General features: G+C 51.8%; 1 protein-coding gene across 1 annotated transcript in view; it reads left to right on the forward strand.

The window, feature by feature from the left end:
• The window catches only part of TMEM178B (transmembrane protein 178B), a 332,799-nt gene that overhangs the window by 295,594 nt on the left and 21,795 nt on the right, over positions 1 to 15,410 (forward strand). The window contains exon 3 of the mRNA XM_028106396.1: positions 7,254 to 7,391. Within this exon, the coding sequence (XP_027962197.1) occupies positions 7,254 to 7,391 (138 nt within the window). The remainder of the gene's footprint in view (positions 1 to 7,253; positions 7,392 to 15,410) is intronic.

Below are 15,410 nucleotides of genomic sequence, written 5' to 3' on the forward strand. Positions count from 1 at the left end.
GAGAGCCCAGGGTTCTGACAGCCTCTGTGGCCACCAGCACCTCTGCTGTCAGCTGCTGCAGCCTCCAGCTGCTTGGTCTTTAGAGGAGAGGAAGCATCCACACTCCAGGGTGGATGCATCTCAGTAGCAATAAATAGAAAGATGAAGCCTTCCCATCAGCTTCTCTAGGTACCCGAGAGGCATAAGAACAGACTCTAGAAGGCTCTTCCCTCTGGGTACCCGATCTTTAATTAGGGGTTAACCCTGACTTGTTACTCAGCCCTTTTTATGCCACGGATAGCAAATGCAAGAGATGGGGAACGTGAAAAAGAGTGACTGTAAAGTGACTTCCATTTCTATACATATTTCTGTAGCTCTAGCTTTGTGCCAGCTTCTGTTCTACGCATTTTAGACACATTAACTGACTTAATCCTCTTTTTTTAATTTAATTTTTTTTTTATTTTTTAAAGACTTTATTTATTTATTTGACAGAGAGAGAGATCACAAGTAGGCAGACAGGCAGGCAGAGGGAGAGGGAGAAGCAGGCTCCTCGCCGAGCATGGAACCCGATGAGGGACTCGATCCCATGACCTGAGCCGAAGGCAGACACTCAACCGACTGAGCCACCCAGGCACCCCTGACTTAATCCTCTTTAATAACCCTCTGAAGCAAGTACTGTCATAACCTCCACTCACAAGTGCAGAGACGGAGATCCAGAGAGATGGGCTAACTTGCTCAAGTTCACACAGCCAGTACAAGGCAGGGCCATATGTTGAACCAGGCAGTCTGAGTCCAAGAATCTGGGCTTCCATCCCCAACTGTCAAATCTCTATATGGTTACCCAGAACCAGACCCCCACTTGCTTCAGACATGGTTGGTGTACAGTAATTTGGTCCTGGAATACTCCTTTTCATTTGAATCCGTTTGTCCTGAGTTAATCCCATAGCTGACATATTCATTGAAAGACTCTCTCTCTTTCTTGCTTCCCGGGCTGATCCCTTGGGGGCAAAAAGCACTTGAGTTCTGGCCTCACCATCTTGTTCTACCTTCCAGTTCCTGTGACCTTGAACCCCAAGGGACTGATGAATTCATGAATGAATGTCCAGCTCCCAAGTTGGCCCACACTCTTCCACCCTTGGAGCCTGAGTGATATGCTCATATCATGCAGAGCGAGAACTTGCAGCAAACAAGGCTAACCCAGACATGCCCCATGTCGCCAGTGAGGACCATGGAGTTGCTGGTTACTCCACACTCTTGACTCTGGGGCTGTTGAATACAGCATCCTCCCCCCCCATCTCCATTGGGTACCATCTCAGGAGGGTCTAACGCATACTTACCTTCACTGTTTTTTGTGGAGTTTGAGGGGGCTTTTTTGATGAGAAAAAAAATTACAATCATCATTTTTCTGTGCAAGGTCTTTAAAAAGCAAATAGAAAGATATTCAGAGCCCACCTATATATTTTCCCTCTCTAAGTGGTATTTATTTAAATGCAGATATCCTGGTTTCCCGTGTAGAGTTGCAAGCAATACCTTTCAATTTAAATGTTAATAGGAGTGTAAATTTCAAAATCAAAATTTTTCTGTGAGGGAGAACTGCTTTTTCTGGTTCTATTTAATGGTTCCCCTCGCCTTTCGTCCTCCATCCCCCCTCATTATCCACCCCCTTGTGCACACCATTTCCACTGTGCTGAACTAAATTCTTTTTCTAAAAAGTTGAGAATGCACCTTTCTCATTTCAAAACTTAGAGACTGTTAAGCGCTTGGGTCATGGAATACAGATGATGGGCTCGAACCCAATAGGATTCATGAGAAGATTTTTCTCTATCTCAGCTTTGGCCCACAGAGTCCAACTCATCATCCCGGGCTCTTTCTAAGGGGATTATTCTTAGGTCCACCCTGCATAATATTTTCACAAGGCTTCAGATACATGAGTTGGGTTTTCTTTCTTTTCTAAGAAGGCAGGAAGAAATGGGGAATGAGATACAAGCTACGTTAAGTTCATGGATGCAGAATCCAACCCTTCACAGACAGTGAAACAGGTGGTCTCTTACTCCCCAGGAGAGCAAGTAGGCACACGGGGCAATGCAGATGGGCAGGAATGAGGCCTTCGTGAGCACCTGGCTCATTCCACAGGCAGAGCGGCAAACGGGATTTACTCAAGTGCAAACAGGAAACAACAAAGATTTCAAGACAATGGAAACCATGTGTACTGCCTTTCAATTCAGGTGCAGCAAGCATCATTTCCTTCCTAAGGACCTCCCGCATGCATGTGAGATCCAGCTGCTTCTTCCCTTTATTTTCTCTTCCCTTCATTTTCTCATTATTTTTATCCTGCTACACTGTGTGTGTCCTGTAAGCCTCCTTACATCATTTTTTGGGAACATGATAGCCTGTTAATACATAAATTAGAAATGATTTTATAATACAAATTTCAGTGACTTTGACTCCGCTATTTGAAGGGGTTGGTTTTGTTCTCCAGATGTTTTCAATAGACTCCTGTTCTTATTTCATGGAGACAAAATATGTTTCGTGTGTTGCCTCTCTTGGAATATTAATAATAATTTTGAATTATTGCCTCTTCTCTCTGTGGCTTGTTTCCTCAAGTTCTTTGGCACCCAGGTTATAGGTACTGGATTGTCAGGGGGTGGGGCCAGAGCGCTGCCTGGAAGCACTGGGTTGGGGGGGGGGCTTGTCAATGGGAAGCTCCATGGTAGAGTGGTGGGAGGGGCTGCCTGTGGGGCTCCCCCAGTGCTGGGTGCCTAGGTCTTTCCTCCTGTGCTGGTCATCACTGGAAAGACCTCTCCCGGTCCCCGGACTAGACGGCAGAAGCCAGGCAGTCAGCATCTGGGGGCTGAGTAGAAGGGGGCCAGGGTCCCAGGGGCAAGCATTCAACATTCTGTATGTGAACGGTCACTTAATCACCTACGTGGAGTGAGCCTCGCTGAGCTTGTCAACCGCAGTGCTAGGTACCCCCACTCTACCCCCCCGGGGAGGGGAGGGGTGGGGACACCCCAGCATTGTGGGGTGGGTGAGGGGATCGAGGGATCTAGTTCAATCTCCCACGGCTTCCACCAAATCCTGGTTATTTATGCTCCTCCCCTCTGGGTAACTTAATGGCCTGATCCAGAAGAACCTGAGGCTGCCCGTTCATGGGTCTCTGGGCGCCGCGGTGGGTTGGTTTGCAGCTTGCCCACGGTGGCATCTAGTTGGGCTCTACCCAAGTGCACCGTCCACCAGCTTTGCCGCTTCTGGTCCTGGGTTGTTTCCTGTCATGCTTGCCCGTCCTTGTGGATGCCTATCTTTGGGGGGGAAAAAAATCACGGAACTGTAGTTCTCAGCATATCTGGGAGGAAGAAATGCTCGATACATTTGTTCAATTGCCATGACAACCCAGCAGGTCTTTAACTGCGTTATTAATTTTATTTTCCCACACAACTCACTCTTCCTTTATGTCACTGGTTTGTCGAAAAATTATTTAACTTCTTTGGATCTTGCTTTCCTGTCTGGAAGATAGGACTATTTCTTGTCCTGTATCCCTTGCAAGCTGTTGTGGTGGCTGCACTGAATTACTACATAGGTCTGAGGACAAAATACCCAACCACACATGCATGGCTCTGCAAATTCAGCCTCACGCGGTGACGGTAAAAATCCTCCTGGCCAGTGAAAGTATTTGGGCCTGACCTCTGGTCTTCATCCTGCTTTCCAGATCAACAACTTAGCCCGGCCCTCAGCTTTTGCTGACAAAGTGCCCCTAATCTGTGCCCGAGGGCCACAGCCCCTCTCAGACCTGGGACACAGGTGACAGTTCCCTGTCTCAGAACTTTTGCAAGAGAAATCATCTTCTTCATGCCCCTGGCTCTCTGCCTTTCCTCTAAGTCCTAGACTTGGCTTTCCTCTTGCAACCATGATGACCTTCCCACTTCCTCCAATTGCATTTCCTTTTCCTGTCCCGCCCCCTTTGTCCATTCCAGGCCCAAGGGCGCACGCCTTACAGGACACACTGTCCACGTGATCCCCCAGGCAGTACTTTTGCTCCCTTGGATCTGCAGAGCCTGAAGATCAGGAAGGCCTTCCCATGAGCAAGGCCAAGTGCAGTGGTTGGCGGGGGGAGGGGGCTCTGTGGCTTCAGCGATGTTGTCTGTCTCCAGTGCTGCCAAATGGGCCAAGATTTCAGAAGCCCCTCATGCACTGAAAAGGGAACCAGTGGTCTCACAGGGGCACAGAACGAAATTTCTTGATGTGCTTAAGGGGGATATGAACCTACTTTATTCCAAAAATACCGACCTTTCCTTCCCCACTCCCGCCGCCTCCTTGCCCTTGACTACAGTGGAGAGTGGATGAAGCATTTCCAGGGGTCAGCCCAGATGGACTCACACGTCAAGGGGGGATTTCTTCTCTACCAAGGAGGCAGCTCGGGCCTGGCTCACTCGAAGGACCGTGGGTGGCGGCGAAGGAAGACGGGCTGAGCAGGTGGCAGCAGAAGAAACGTGTGGGGAGATGGGGGCCAGCACGACCACGGCAGTTAGCTCCCAGGCTGAGTGCCTGTGCGCCTGGCAAGACTGCACCTCTCCTTTCCAGAGGGCTGTGGGTGCCTGAGCACGGAAGCAGGGAGCCGGGCCGGGAAGCTTCCCCGGCCACATCAGCGATCGGCGCCATCTGCGTAGTGTGGCCTGGTAATTGCATGGTAATTAGGCAGCCCTGGCAGTTCCCATCAGTGACTATAATGGTTATTATGTCTCCCTGGCCAGGGTAGGCATTCCGGGCTGGAGAGGCGAGGACCGAGGAGAGCAGCTAGAGCAGGAACCTGGATGGATTCTGTGGATGAGATCCGTGGCAGAAGTCCGTGGATGGATTTCTGCCTCTGCCACAGGGTCCTGTCCTGCTTCCCATCCAGGCTGTTCTCCTTTGCCCCCACCCCCACCCCACGCCCCAGCCAGCTCCTCCTGGGAGGGGAGGGTTTGCCAGCGTCTCATCGTCCGTGTCAGGTCAAGGAGCGTGGACCGAACCCCTCTTCCGAGGGGAGAAGACTGAGAGTTCTCTGGCCTAACTGTGCCAGGGTCTGCCATGGCTCCTGATGGGGGTGACTGAAGTGGGAGAGGAACAGAGGGGATGGGGCCCTCGGGGTCTGCAGAAACCTGCCGGGGACTTGTGAGGGATGAGATGAGCTCGACCCAGGCTTCCCTGGGGTGTGGATGTATGTAGTTTGTTGTCGAGTGCCCTCCCCTCTACCCTCACTCTCCCTCCCTCCTGTTGAGGGAGGGGAATGCCCATGGGGTCCTCCAGGCTGCTCTGGCAAGCCCCTGGGTGCAGAGGCGGGGCAGATGGCTTGCTCCTATTTAGCCTCATTGGCAGGACTGGGGCTGAGCCTGGGGCTGGCAGCTGGGCTCCACACGGACCACAGAGGTGGACAGGGAGCTGCAGGCCGGTGGGCGCTGGGGCAGAGTGGGGGGAGTCAAGGACAAGCAGCTAGGGTGTTACCCAGAAGGGGGTAAGAAGGCTGGATGCCAAGGAGGGCGTGGGAGGCTGGTGGGGGCGCGCAGTGGAGGGCAGTGGAGAGAGCCAAGGGCAAGGTGCTGAATGAGGGAGGCTGAGATGTGAGAGCGGCTCTGCCCTCGCTCTTCCACTAAAAATACTGCCATTCTGGACAGCCCTTCTCCTGCCTGGTACCTACGTCGGCTTTGTACGGCGGAGTCAGTGAGGTGTGGGACAGGGAAAGGCCAGACCCAGAAAGCTGGGCTGACCTGGGTCCTGGAAGCGGAAGAGGCCTGCCCAGGGGCTCCGTGTGAGAGCAGGATGTGTGGCTCTCCCCCTGCAGCCCCACATGCAGGGAAAGCTGAGCCCCTGGGAGCCCAGCCGACCCTGGAGGGAAGGGAGGGAGCTCCTGGCAGGTGCAGTCAGCCTGCCAAGACCTCGCCTTCCTCCAAAGGCCCATTTCTCCCCAAGAGGTGGATGATGCCCAGAAGGAGATAAGAAGGGTAGCGCCCAGGAACCATACAGATCTGGGCTTGATGTCCTGTTCTGCCACTCGTTCACTGTATGGCTTTCAGCAGTTCACTCCGTTTTTCAAATAGGGATAAAGACAGTACCTGTCTCAAACGGTTGAGCCAGTTGCTTGGGAAGGACAGTGCTACACCTGGCACCAAGGAGGTGTATAAGAAATGACACCAGTGGGAATGCAAGCTGGTGCAACCCCTCTGGAAAACAGTATGGAGGTTCCTCAAACAGTTGAAATTAGAGCTACCGTTCGATCCAGCAATTGCACTACTGGGTATTTACCACAAAGATACAAATGTAGGGACCCGAAGGGGTACGTGCACCCCAATGTTTATAGCAGCAATGTCCACCATAGCCAAACTGTGGAAAGAGCCAAGATGCCCATCGACAGATGAATGGATAAAGAAGAGGTGGTATATATACACAATGGAATATTATGCAGCCATCAAAAGGAATGAGATCTTGCCATTTGCAACGACGTGGATGGAACTGGAGGGTGTTATGCTGAGTGAAATAAGTCAATCAGAGAAAGACATGTATCACATGACCTCACTGATAGGAGGAATTCTTATTCTCAGGAAACAAACTGAGGGTTACTGGAGGGGTTGGGGGTGGGAGGGATGAGGTGGCTGGGTGATAGACATTGGGGAGGGTATGTGCTACGGTGAGCGCTGTGAATTGTGCAAGACTGCTGAATCACAGTTCTGTACTTCTGAAACAAATAACGCAACATATTTTAAGAAAAAAGAAAAAGAAGAAGATAACAGGAGAGGAAGAAAAGGGGAGTATGTCAGAGGGGGAGACGAACCATGAGAGATGATGGACTCTGAAAAACAAACTGAGGGTTCTAGAGGGGAGGGGGGTAGGGGGATGGGTTAGCCTGGTGATGGGTATTAAAGAGGGCACATTCTGCGTGGAGCACTGGGTGTTATGCACAAACAATGAATCATGGAACACTACATCAAAAACTAATGATGTAATATATGGTGATTAACATAACCATAAAAAAATTAAAAAAAAAAAAAGAAAGAAGAAATGACACCAGTGACGATGACGATCTCCCCCGATGCTTATGAACCCAGCTGTCCTGGCCTGCTTTTTGCACGCGAGGATAGCTACGAACGGGGGCGCTCTCCTTTACCAAGGGAGCTCAGTTGTACAAACCTGTCTGAGAAGGGTAGGCTGCCTTCCCGCTCCCCACTTCTGCCCAGGGCCAGGATGCACCTTGGCCCTGAGTTCTAGGTTCTGAAGCTAACCTCTGTCCCACTGCTTCCCCACAGACCTGCGCAGGATGACAGCCGGCTTCATGGGCATGGCGGTGGCCATCATTCTCTTCGGCTGGATCGTCGGCGTGCTGGGCTGCTGCTGGGACCGAGGCCTTATGCAGTATGTGGCAGGGCTTCTCTTCCTCATGGGAGGTAAGGCCGCAGGCTTGGGGGCCTCTTGGGGGGCAAAAGTCCTGGCTCCTGGGATTCTGGGAGAGTGGCCAGGGGACATTCGTTCATTCGTTCATCAAACAGTTTTTGAGTTCCTTGTAGCTCTCTGCCACTGTACCAGCTTCTGGGGATGCAAAGGCTAATAAGATGTGATCCTTCACCCTGACAGCCTGGCGTGCGAAAGATGGGGTGGCCGCGGCGCGGAGAGAAGTATCAGACCCAGAGAGAGCACGACCTCAGAAAATGCTCCGGCATTTTATGCACATATCGGGCTTTGTGGGGTGGGGGAGGGAAGCTGGGCAATTTCCTTTTCAGAAGCCTATCTTCACCCTTGATTTATGAGTCCTCAATGCTGCTACCGTTGCCAAATAAGGCAGTCTGAGGGTGGTAGACAGGGCTAGACCTTCTCTTACATCTGTCTCCCTTATTCTCTGCTGGTGTCGCGGCCACCGAACTGGCCCAGCGTCCCTATAAAAGGTTGTAGATACAGAGAACTGTATGGCTGGGCAGAAACAGGTTCCAGTCCACGGGAAGTCAGGTTGGTACACACTCTGCGTGCGCCTCTCTCTTCCCTGCAGTGTCGGTCCAGAGCTGAAGCTCCCCCTCGGGTCTACTCCGGAAGGAGAAGTGGGTTGGTGCACCGCGTGGAGCTGGGTGGAGGGGAGCTGGGCTTGGACAGCCGGAATTGGTCGTATTTATGGGAAGACAGGAAAGCGAGTCCTCCATATGCAAATAACGTCTGTTAGACTTTAGGGGCCACATGCTTATTATGGCCAGCTCGGGTCCCCTTTTGTGAAGTGCCTGACGCAGGGGTTCTGGGCAGAGATGGGAGCCTGCAGAAAGGCGGCTACTGTCTCTGGCTGCAGGGAGAGACGCCTGAGGGCTAGTTGAGCCGGCGGTTGGCAGAAGAGAATTGCGGGATTCGTCCTGGGGCCCGACTGTTTGCCCCCATACCCCTGACACACAGCCATAATGAGCCAGAGACAAGATGAGGCTTTCCAGGCTGACCGAGCCCTGTGCCCCAGAGTCAGATGTACCACACCTGCGGTCCCGGGGGAGCGAGGAGGGCTCTCTAGCGGCCCCTACACCCCTCCTCCTGGTCTCCCTCAGATACAGGCCCATGGTCTCCCTCAGATACAGGCCCACAGGACCTGCCCGTCCTTTGTCCGTGCCCCGTGTCCTCCGTGAAGCGAGGCTTGGGCTCAGCCCCAACCTCTGCACTCTGTTTTAGCCAATGGCGGAGACCTTTTGGTTTTCACCCTCCAGTCATTCAAAGTCTCCCACAGACCCTGAAACGTAAAAAGATAAAAGTGGAGCGGCTCTGTTTGTAGTGAGCGTTCCCTCTAAGACACTTTCGGTGATACACAGACAGGCTCCAGTAAGTGGTCTTTTCTAAGGCTCTAGAAAGGTCTCCCAGGAATCGGAGAAAAGCTGAGCAAACAGGCCTCAGGCAGAGCAGGAATCCTCGAGCTCTGGGAGCTGACACTCTTTCATCCTCACCGTCTCGAGGTGTTTGCAGCTCCCTGCACGCGCGCCCCTCTCTCCAGGTCCCGAGGAAGGCTCACAGCCAGCCCAGGTGCTAAGCCTCCAGGACCTTTCAACCCTCCTGACAGCTTCCTTCTGGGTGGCTCAAGTCAGCTTCCAGAGAGACCGAGGAAGTATGTGATTGGCCATCTCGCCGGATCACACACCATCGGTCAGGCAGTAAGCAGGCCAGAACTGAGGGACCATGGCTGGGCCCACAGCTGTGACCAGGGTGGGGTCAGGGGCCCTTCCTGCTCACCTGGGACCATGGGTGGGAACTCTCTCCAAAGGAAGTATGGGGGCCTGGAGCCCTGCGCACAGCCAGGAGGCCCAGGGCTCTGGGGCCACGGTCTGAAAGCTTTGATTGATTAGGGGTCAGAGGCCCTGCCCTACAGGGTGCATGAGTGGGTTCATGGCTCACCTTTTGCCTCTGTCATGCTCCTCAATCACTGCACACACCAGGCACCTGAAGAGCTCTTAAAAATACTGATGCTGGGCTCTCGCCCCAGAGCAGTCCCAGCAGGACTTCTGGAGGTGATCCCATGTGCAGGCAGGGGTGAGAACCTGTGAAATAGCTGAACTTTAAAGTTCTCTCCAGTGGTAAAATGTTATGCTTCTAGGGGTGAACCGTTGGCCAAGACCTTTCGTGATTTGCCTGCTTTCTTCCCTCCACTCTCCCACCTCTTACGACTATTTCTCGAAGCCTTATGCAGCAAGAGAGAGGCAAGTGCTGTAACAGGACGCCGGTTATTGCTGCACGGACCTCTCCGAGCCCTGGTTACTGAGGGGCTCAGCGAAATCTGCTTTCTAGGACGTGCACTGTATTTTTTTTTTTTATGGCAAAATCATAGTTCATGTTAAAATGTTAGCATCAAGAAGGGCTTTGGAGAAGTTGCTGTTCTAAGAGCTGTTTCTTGCTGATTGGGGCACTGTCCTGGTTGGAGTTAACCCATTCCATCCACCCTGGAGCTTTGTTACCTGTGTCCATAAGTAGAGTCATCGCCTCCCAAAAGAGGCTGGGGAGAGCACGGGTGTCCACACACCCCATGGCACCATCAGGCCAGGCTCCAATGGAGGAGAACAGGGACAGAGCCACGAAGGGCTGATCTCTCGAACAGGGGCCTTTTTGGGAAGCTGAAGCTCCAAAGGGTGGAAGAACACTGTCTTCCTCCTCAGGTTTGTATCCTTTCCAGTGAAGCCAAACACAGCCATGGGAGTCCAGATGCCCAGAGCAGCTGCTGACCCCGTGAATTTGGCTCAGTTAGCTGGAAGAGGGAGCCGACTCAGGAGCAGAAGGTGCCCTACCCCCCCATTCCCTGCTCAGCAGAGGGAGCACTGAGAGGCCCAGGGGTCCACCCCGAAAGGATGCTTTGACCTATAAAACCCCATGTGTCGGCACCGAACCCTCCCAGAACGTGACCAGCGCTTGCCCTCTAGGAGTGGACCTTGTAGGGTTGGCCTGTTCCAGTGCTCAGAGAGTCCGCTTCGGTGACAGTCACCTCATGCATAAGGCAAAACAGTCAGTCACTCAGACTACAGGTATTTATGGCAAAGTGGGACAAAAAAGGCCTCAGAGCTCTAGCTTTCGCCCAGATTGGCATTCCAGGCATCTAACTGAGCACAGACTGGGGCCCAAAGGATTAGACTGAGTTACAGGAACAGCTGGTGGGGACCCACCACAGCAGGGGGCCAGGGGCTGGCCATGCAGGGGTGTGGTGAGCAGATGGAAGAAGAAGAGTCTGCACACATGAAAAAAGGTAAATTTGGAGTCAGGAGTCCAAGGGTGGAATTTCACTTGACATTGGTTGAAACTACCAGGGCCCAGACACAAAAACAAAAACAAGCCAGCAGAGTTCTCTTAACAGCCTCTTCTCTGTTCCACTGTGAAGGAGGATGGCCCGCGCCGTGCACCCCTCTGTTCCAGATTTAACTAGTGCCCAGCTTTAACAGAGGAGACCCTGTACCTCGTGAAGTAACTAGCAACAAATTATTGAATTAATGCTCCGCGCAGAGGAGGCTGTTAATTAAGCAGGGCAGCTTTGTCGGGCCAGGAGGCTGGGGGGTGCTGGGGGGTGGGTGGGAGCCAGTTTCCCCTTTGGCAGGGCCTCCGGGAGCGACGCTAGCGCAGACTGGCGCAGCACCAACTGGGTCCAAGCAGCTGCCAGAGACGAGTGTCTTGATGAATCATCGTGGCACTCAGAAGCTCAGGAACAGGATGACACGGGGGAAAGACAGCACGGTGGGGGAGCATGGGGCTGCTACGGGCTCGTGTAATTCTCGCGCGGGGGGACCTCGGAGACCCCGCATGGACACAGATCCATGAACTGCGTGGGAACATCCAGCCCCCGCCCTGCCCACGCGCTCCTGGAGGACACCCGTCATCTCTGCCACCCCCCAGGTCTCGGCCTCTGTGAGCTCTCGTCTCGGCTGACCCTGGAGCCTCCTGTCTAGACGCCCTGACTGACTCCATTCTGGCACCCAGCAATCAGTCCTTCACAGAGTTAGCATAATTTTCTCAAAACCCTAAGTCTGATAGGTCACTCATCTGCTACCAGTGCTCCAGAGGCTTCTAGTCAAAGTGAAAATAAAATCCACGTTCTTTACCCTTTCTCTTTAGAAGCTGTCTTAGCTTCTAAGCTAAGGGCTCAGGCTGCTGTAACAAAATACCCGAGATCGGATGGCTTATAAACAACAGAAATTTATTTCTTCCTGTTCTGGAGGCTGCGAAGTCCAAGCTCAGTACTCGGGCACATCCAGCGTCTGGTGGGAGCCGCTTTCTGGTTCATAGACAGGTGTCCTCCTGCTGTGTCCTCATGTGGTGGAAGGGGCCAGGGGGCTCCGTGCGGCCTCTTTTGTGAGGCTGCTGATCCCAGTCACGAGGGCACCACCCTCATGACCTAATCACCTCCCAAGGGCTCCTCCTCCTAATACCATCACCTTGGGGGTTGGAATCTCAACATGTGAGTTCTAGGGGTACCCAAACCCTCTGTGCTTAATGGAAGCCCTGTGTAACCTGGCTCATACTACCCACCCTCCCCCCAACCCCGTTGCTCTGCTTTCCCCAACTCTGATGTCACTCCAACCACACCGGCTGCCTTTCCCGCCTAGAGCACACGTACCTTCACTCCAAGGCCCTGGAGCTGACTGATGCCTTTGCTCATAGAGCTCTCCCCGCTGGGGTCTCCTGGCGTGCTCCTTCCTCAGACGCACACCCACTTAGAAGTCACCCCGAGAGAGGGCTCCCTGGGCCACCCAAATCCATGAAGCCACCTGGTCACTCTACATTTTAATTAATTCAGCCTTCTTTGGCTGATATATATATAGGTTGATTTTTTTTTTTTTTTTTTTTTAGCGGCTTAAAGCAAACATGTATTATCTCACAGTTTCCACAGATCAGAATTCCAGGTGCAATTTAACTGGGATCTCTGCTCAGGGTCTCACAAAACGGCATTCGAGGTGTCAGCCGGGGCTGGTGTCCCCTCCCAGCCCAGGGTCCTCTTCCAGGGTCACGGTGTGGTCGGTGGGATTCAGTTCCGGGCTGCCGCACTCAGGGAAGCTTGTGTGTTCGGGGGCTGGCAGGAGAGAGTCCCCGACCTTCAGATCTCCTTTTAAAAAAAAATAGATCTGTTTTTTAGATTTATAATTTTAGATTTACAGAAAAATGGAGCGGGTAGTACAGAGAGTTCCCATGTTACCCTCTGCCCCTGCACAAAGGTTCCCCTCTCTCAACATCTTCTGTTAGCAGAGTCTGTGACAATTAATGAATAAATATCGATAGATTATTAACAAATGTCCATATTTTATTCAGATTCTCTTAGTTGTTACCTGATATCCATATTTTTTTTCTCTTCCACGCTCCCATCCAGGATCGCATGGTACATCCAGTTATCACGTCTCCTTAGGCTCCTCACAGCTGTGGCCACTTCTCAGACTGTCCTTGTTTTTAATGACCTCTGCAGTTTGAGGAGCACTGCTCGTCCATACTGCAGTCTGCCCCTCTGCTGGGACTTGCCTGATTTTTTTCTCATGATTAGGCCGGGTAGTGGGTTTGGGAGGAAAATCGCACAGGTAAAGTGTCATTTCATCACATCGTGTTAGGGGTACATCCTGTCCACATGACGGAGGAAGTTGCATTGTCCCTGATCACCTGGCTGAAGTAGTGTGTGGGGGCTTCTCTGCTGTAGAGTTACTCTGTTTTCCCTGGTTCCATGTTGTTCTCTGTGGAAGGATGTCACCAGGCACAGCACACACCTGAGGAGTGGGGGCTTTCTCCTTTAGGGTGGAGGATCTACATAAGTTATTTGGAATTCTTCTGCAAGGGAGATTTGTCTCTCTCTCCCATTTATTAATTTATTTGATCATTTATTTATGTCAATGTGGACTCGTGGATACTTATTTTTTATTTTGGGTTATAATCCAATACCAGTTTATTTTTTGCTTCAGTTCCAGCTTTGGCCATGGGGAGCTCTGTCAGGTGGCCCTGTGCCCTTTTGACATATCTTATCAATGTGGGGTTTTGGTTTTGGTTGTTGTTGTTATTTTTTTGTTTGGTGTTTGTTTTTTCAGCTCTTACTACTTTCTGGCACCACAAGGGGCTCCAGGCTCCCTTGTATATTTCCTGCCATTTCTCCAAAGAGCCCCGGTTCCTTTTATTGCAGAAGGGTGTTAGACACCAAAATCTGGGCACTAGGTGTCTGTAGTGTTGTTAACATTCTGTATTTGTTCATTGCCTCTCTCTCTCCACTTAGATGTAAGTTCCATGATGAGCCCCAGAACCTTGTCTGCCTTGTTCTCCGAGGTACCCCCCAGGTCGGGAACAGTGTCTGCACTCTCAAATATCTGTTGAATGCATGCATTGCAAAAGTGAGTTATGTGTAATAGAGAGTATTTTGTTTTGTCTCAGTGGAACAGGTATCAAGAAGGCACCCTGCCTTATCTTCCTTTCCTGGCCTGATCTTCTCCCCTTCCATGGGATTCCTTATCCTCTCTCTCTTTATTTGAACAGTCCTAGGGTCTGTGTACTTCTGGTAGAAAATATCTCAAATTCCCTTTGGAAGGAGGGTATGCATTATACATGAATTCATGAAGACCTCTATCTTTAGTGGGAGCTCAAGAGTGTTAGAAGTGGAAGGGACCTTAGGGACCATCCAGTTTGATGTCCCTGTGTCTCCGGAGCAGAGTGGTTGTGTCAGTTGTCCCAGGCCCCCACGCTAGTGAGTGGCATCCCTGGTGCCAGGGCTGGCCTGTGATAGCAGCCTTTCCTGCTGCCTGGGCGTTCAGCTCTCCGGGCCACACGCACATCTCCCCACACTGGCATGCCTCCGGTCCGTGCTGCTGGGCAGGTGCCAGGCCTGGAATCTCGCTCCATTCCCTTTCTGCTCCTCCCTTCTCAAAGCACAAAGGGGCATACGGAGGAGATCATGGCCGGAATTGAGGGCACAGGTGGTAATGGGAAAAGGAAATCATTAAAGGTCCTTTTCCTACCACCTGTGACCAGTGTGGCCTTTTCTCCCTTCCCAGTCAGCCTGGGGGAGCGAAGAGAATGTCCTAAAGGAGCTCAAGCTATCAAGTTTGAGTGATTGCAGTGATTTGCAGACCAGCGATGCCAGATGTCTCCCCCTCCGCCGGGCTCACCGAAGAGCAGTTCAGCTGTGCTGTGAACCTCCAGATGCCCCTCTTCTGATAGCCAGAAATCTTGATAAAGGCCCAGCAATTCTGAGAACGTACAAGCCTAAAATGGAAAGTCTGAGGCCATAGGCGTTTTGCCTGGGGGGGACTTCTTCCATTAGGCAGTGAAATGATTTTAGGGATGCCCACAAAGTAGAATAAGATCTAGGGTTATCTTCAGTCTCTCCCCACTGCCACTCCTAGCTCCAGCACTCCTTTTTTTTTTTTTAAGATTTTATTTATTTATTTGACAGAGACAAAGATAGTGAGAGCAGGAACACAAGCAGCGGGAGTGGGAGAAGGAGAAGCAGGCCTCTCCCTGAGAAGGGAGCCCGATGCGGGGCTCGATCCCAGGACCCTGGGATCATGACCTGAGCCAAAGGCAGACGCTTAACGACTGAGCCACCCAGGCGCCCAGCTCCAGCACTCCTTAGAAACATGGCTAGGACTGCATTTCTATCTGTCCTGGAGGCACCGTGCCTTCAACTTCATGACTGTGGGTCATTACTTCATGACTCATGGGTAGGAAGAGGGAGCCCATGTAAATTAGGTATTCTGAGTTGGAGGAGAGGATAAATCCAGTAACTCAGTGACGTACCACGTGCAAAGCTTATAAAACCCGCAATAAGTGGTAGCTCTTACTGTTATACACAAGCCCTAAGTAAAGTCCATTCTAGTAGGCAGAGAATTATCTATAATCTACTACATGACTAAACAAGGGCATAAAACCCATCTACTTACCCTGCTAAACTGCTTTTGTAGGTTCGTGGGAGATTTCACTAGAACATCACAACTCTCCTCCTGGCTTTT

Source organism: Eumetopias jubatus, unplaced genomic scaffold (genome assembly GCF_037043125.1).
Source record: "Eumetopias jubatus isolate StellerSeaLion01/CBP00866 unplaced genomic scaffold, mEumJub1_p1.0 scaffold_14, whole genome shotgun sequence".
Classification (NCBI taxonomy): Eukaryota; Metazoa; Chordata; class Mammalia; order Carnivora; family Otariidae; genus Eumetopias; species Eumetopias jubatus.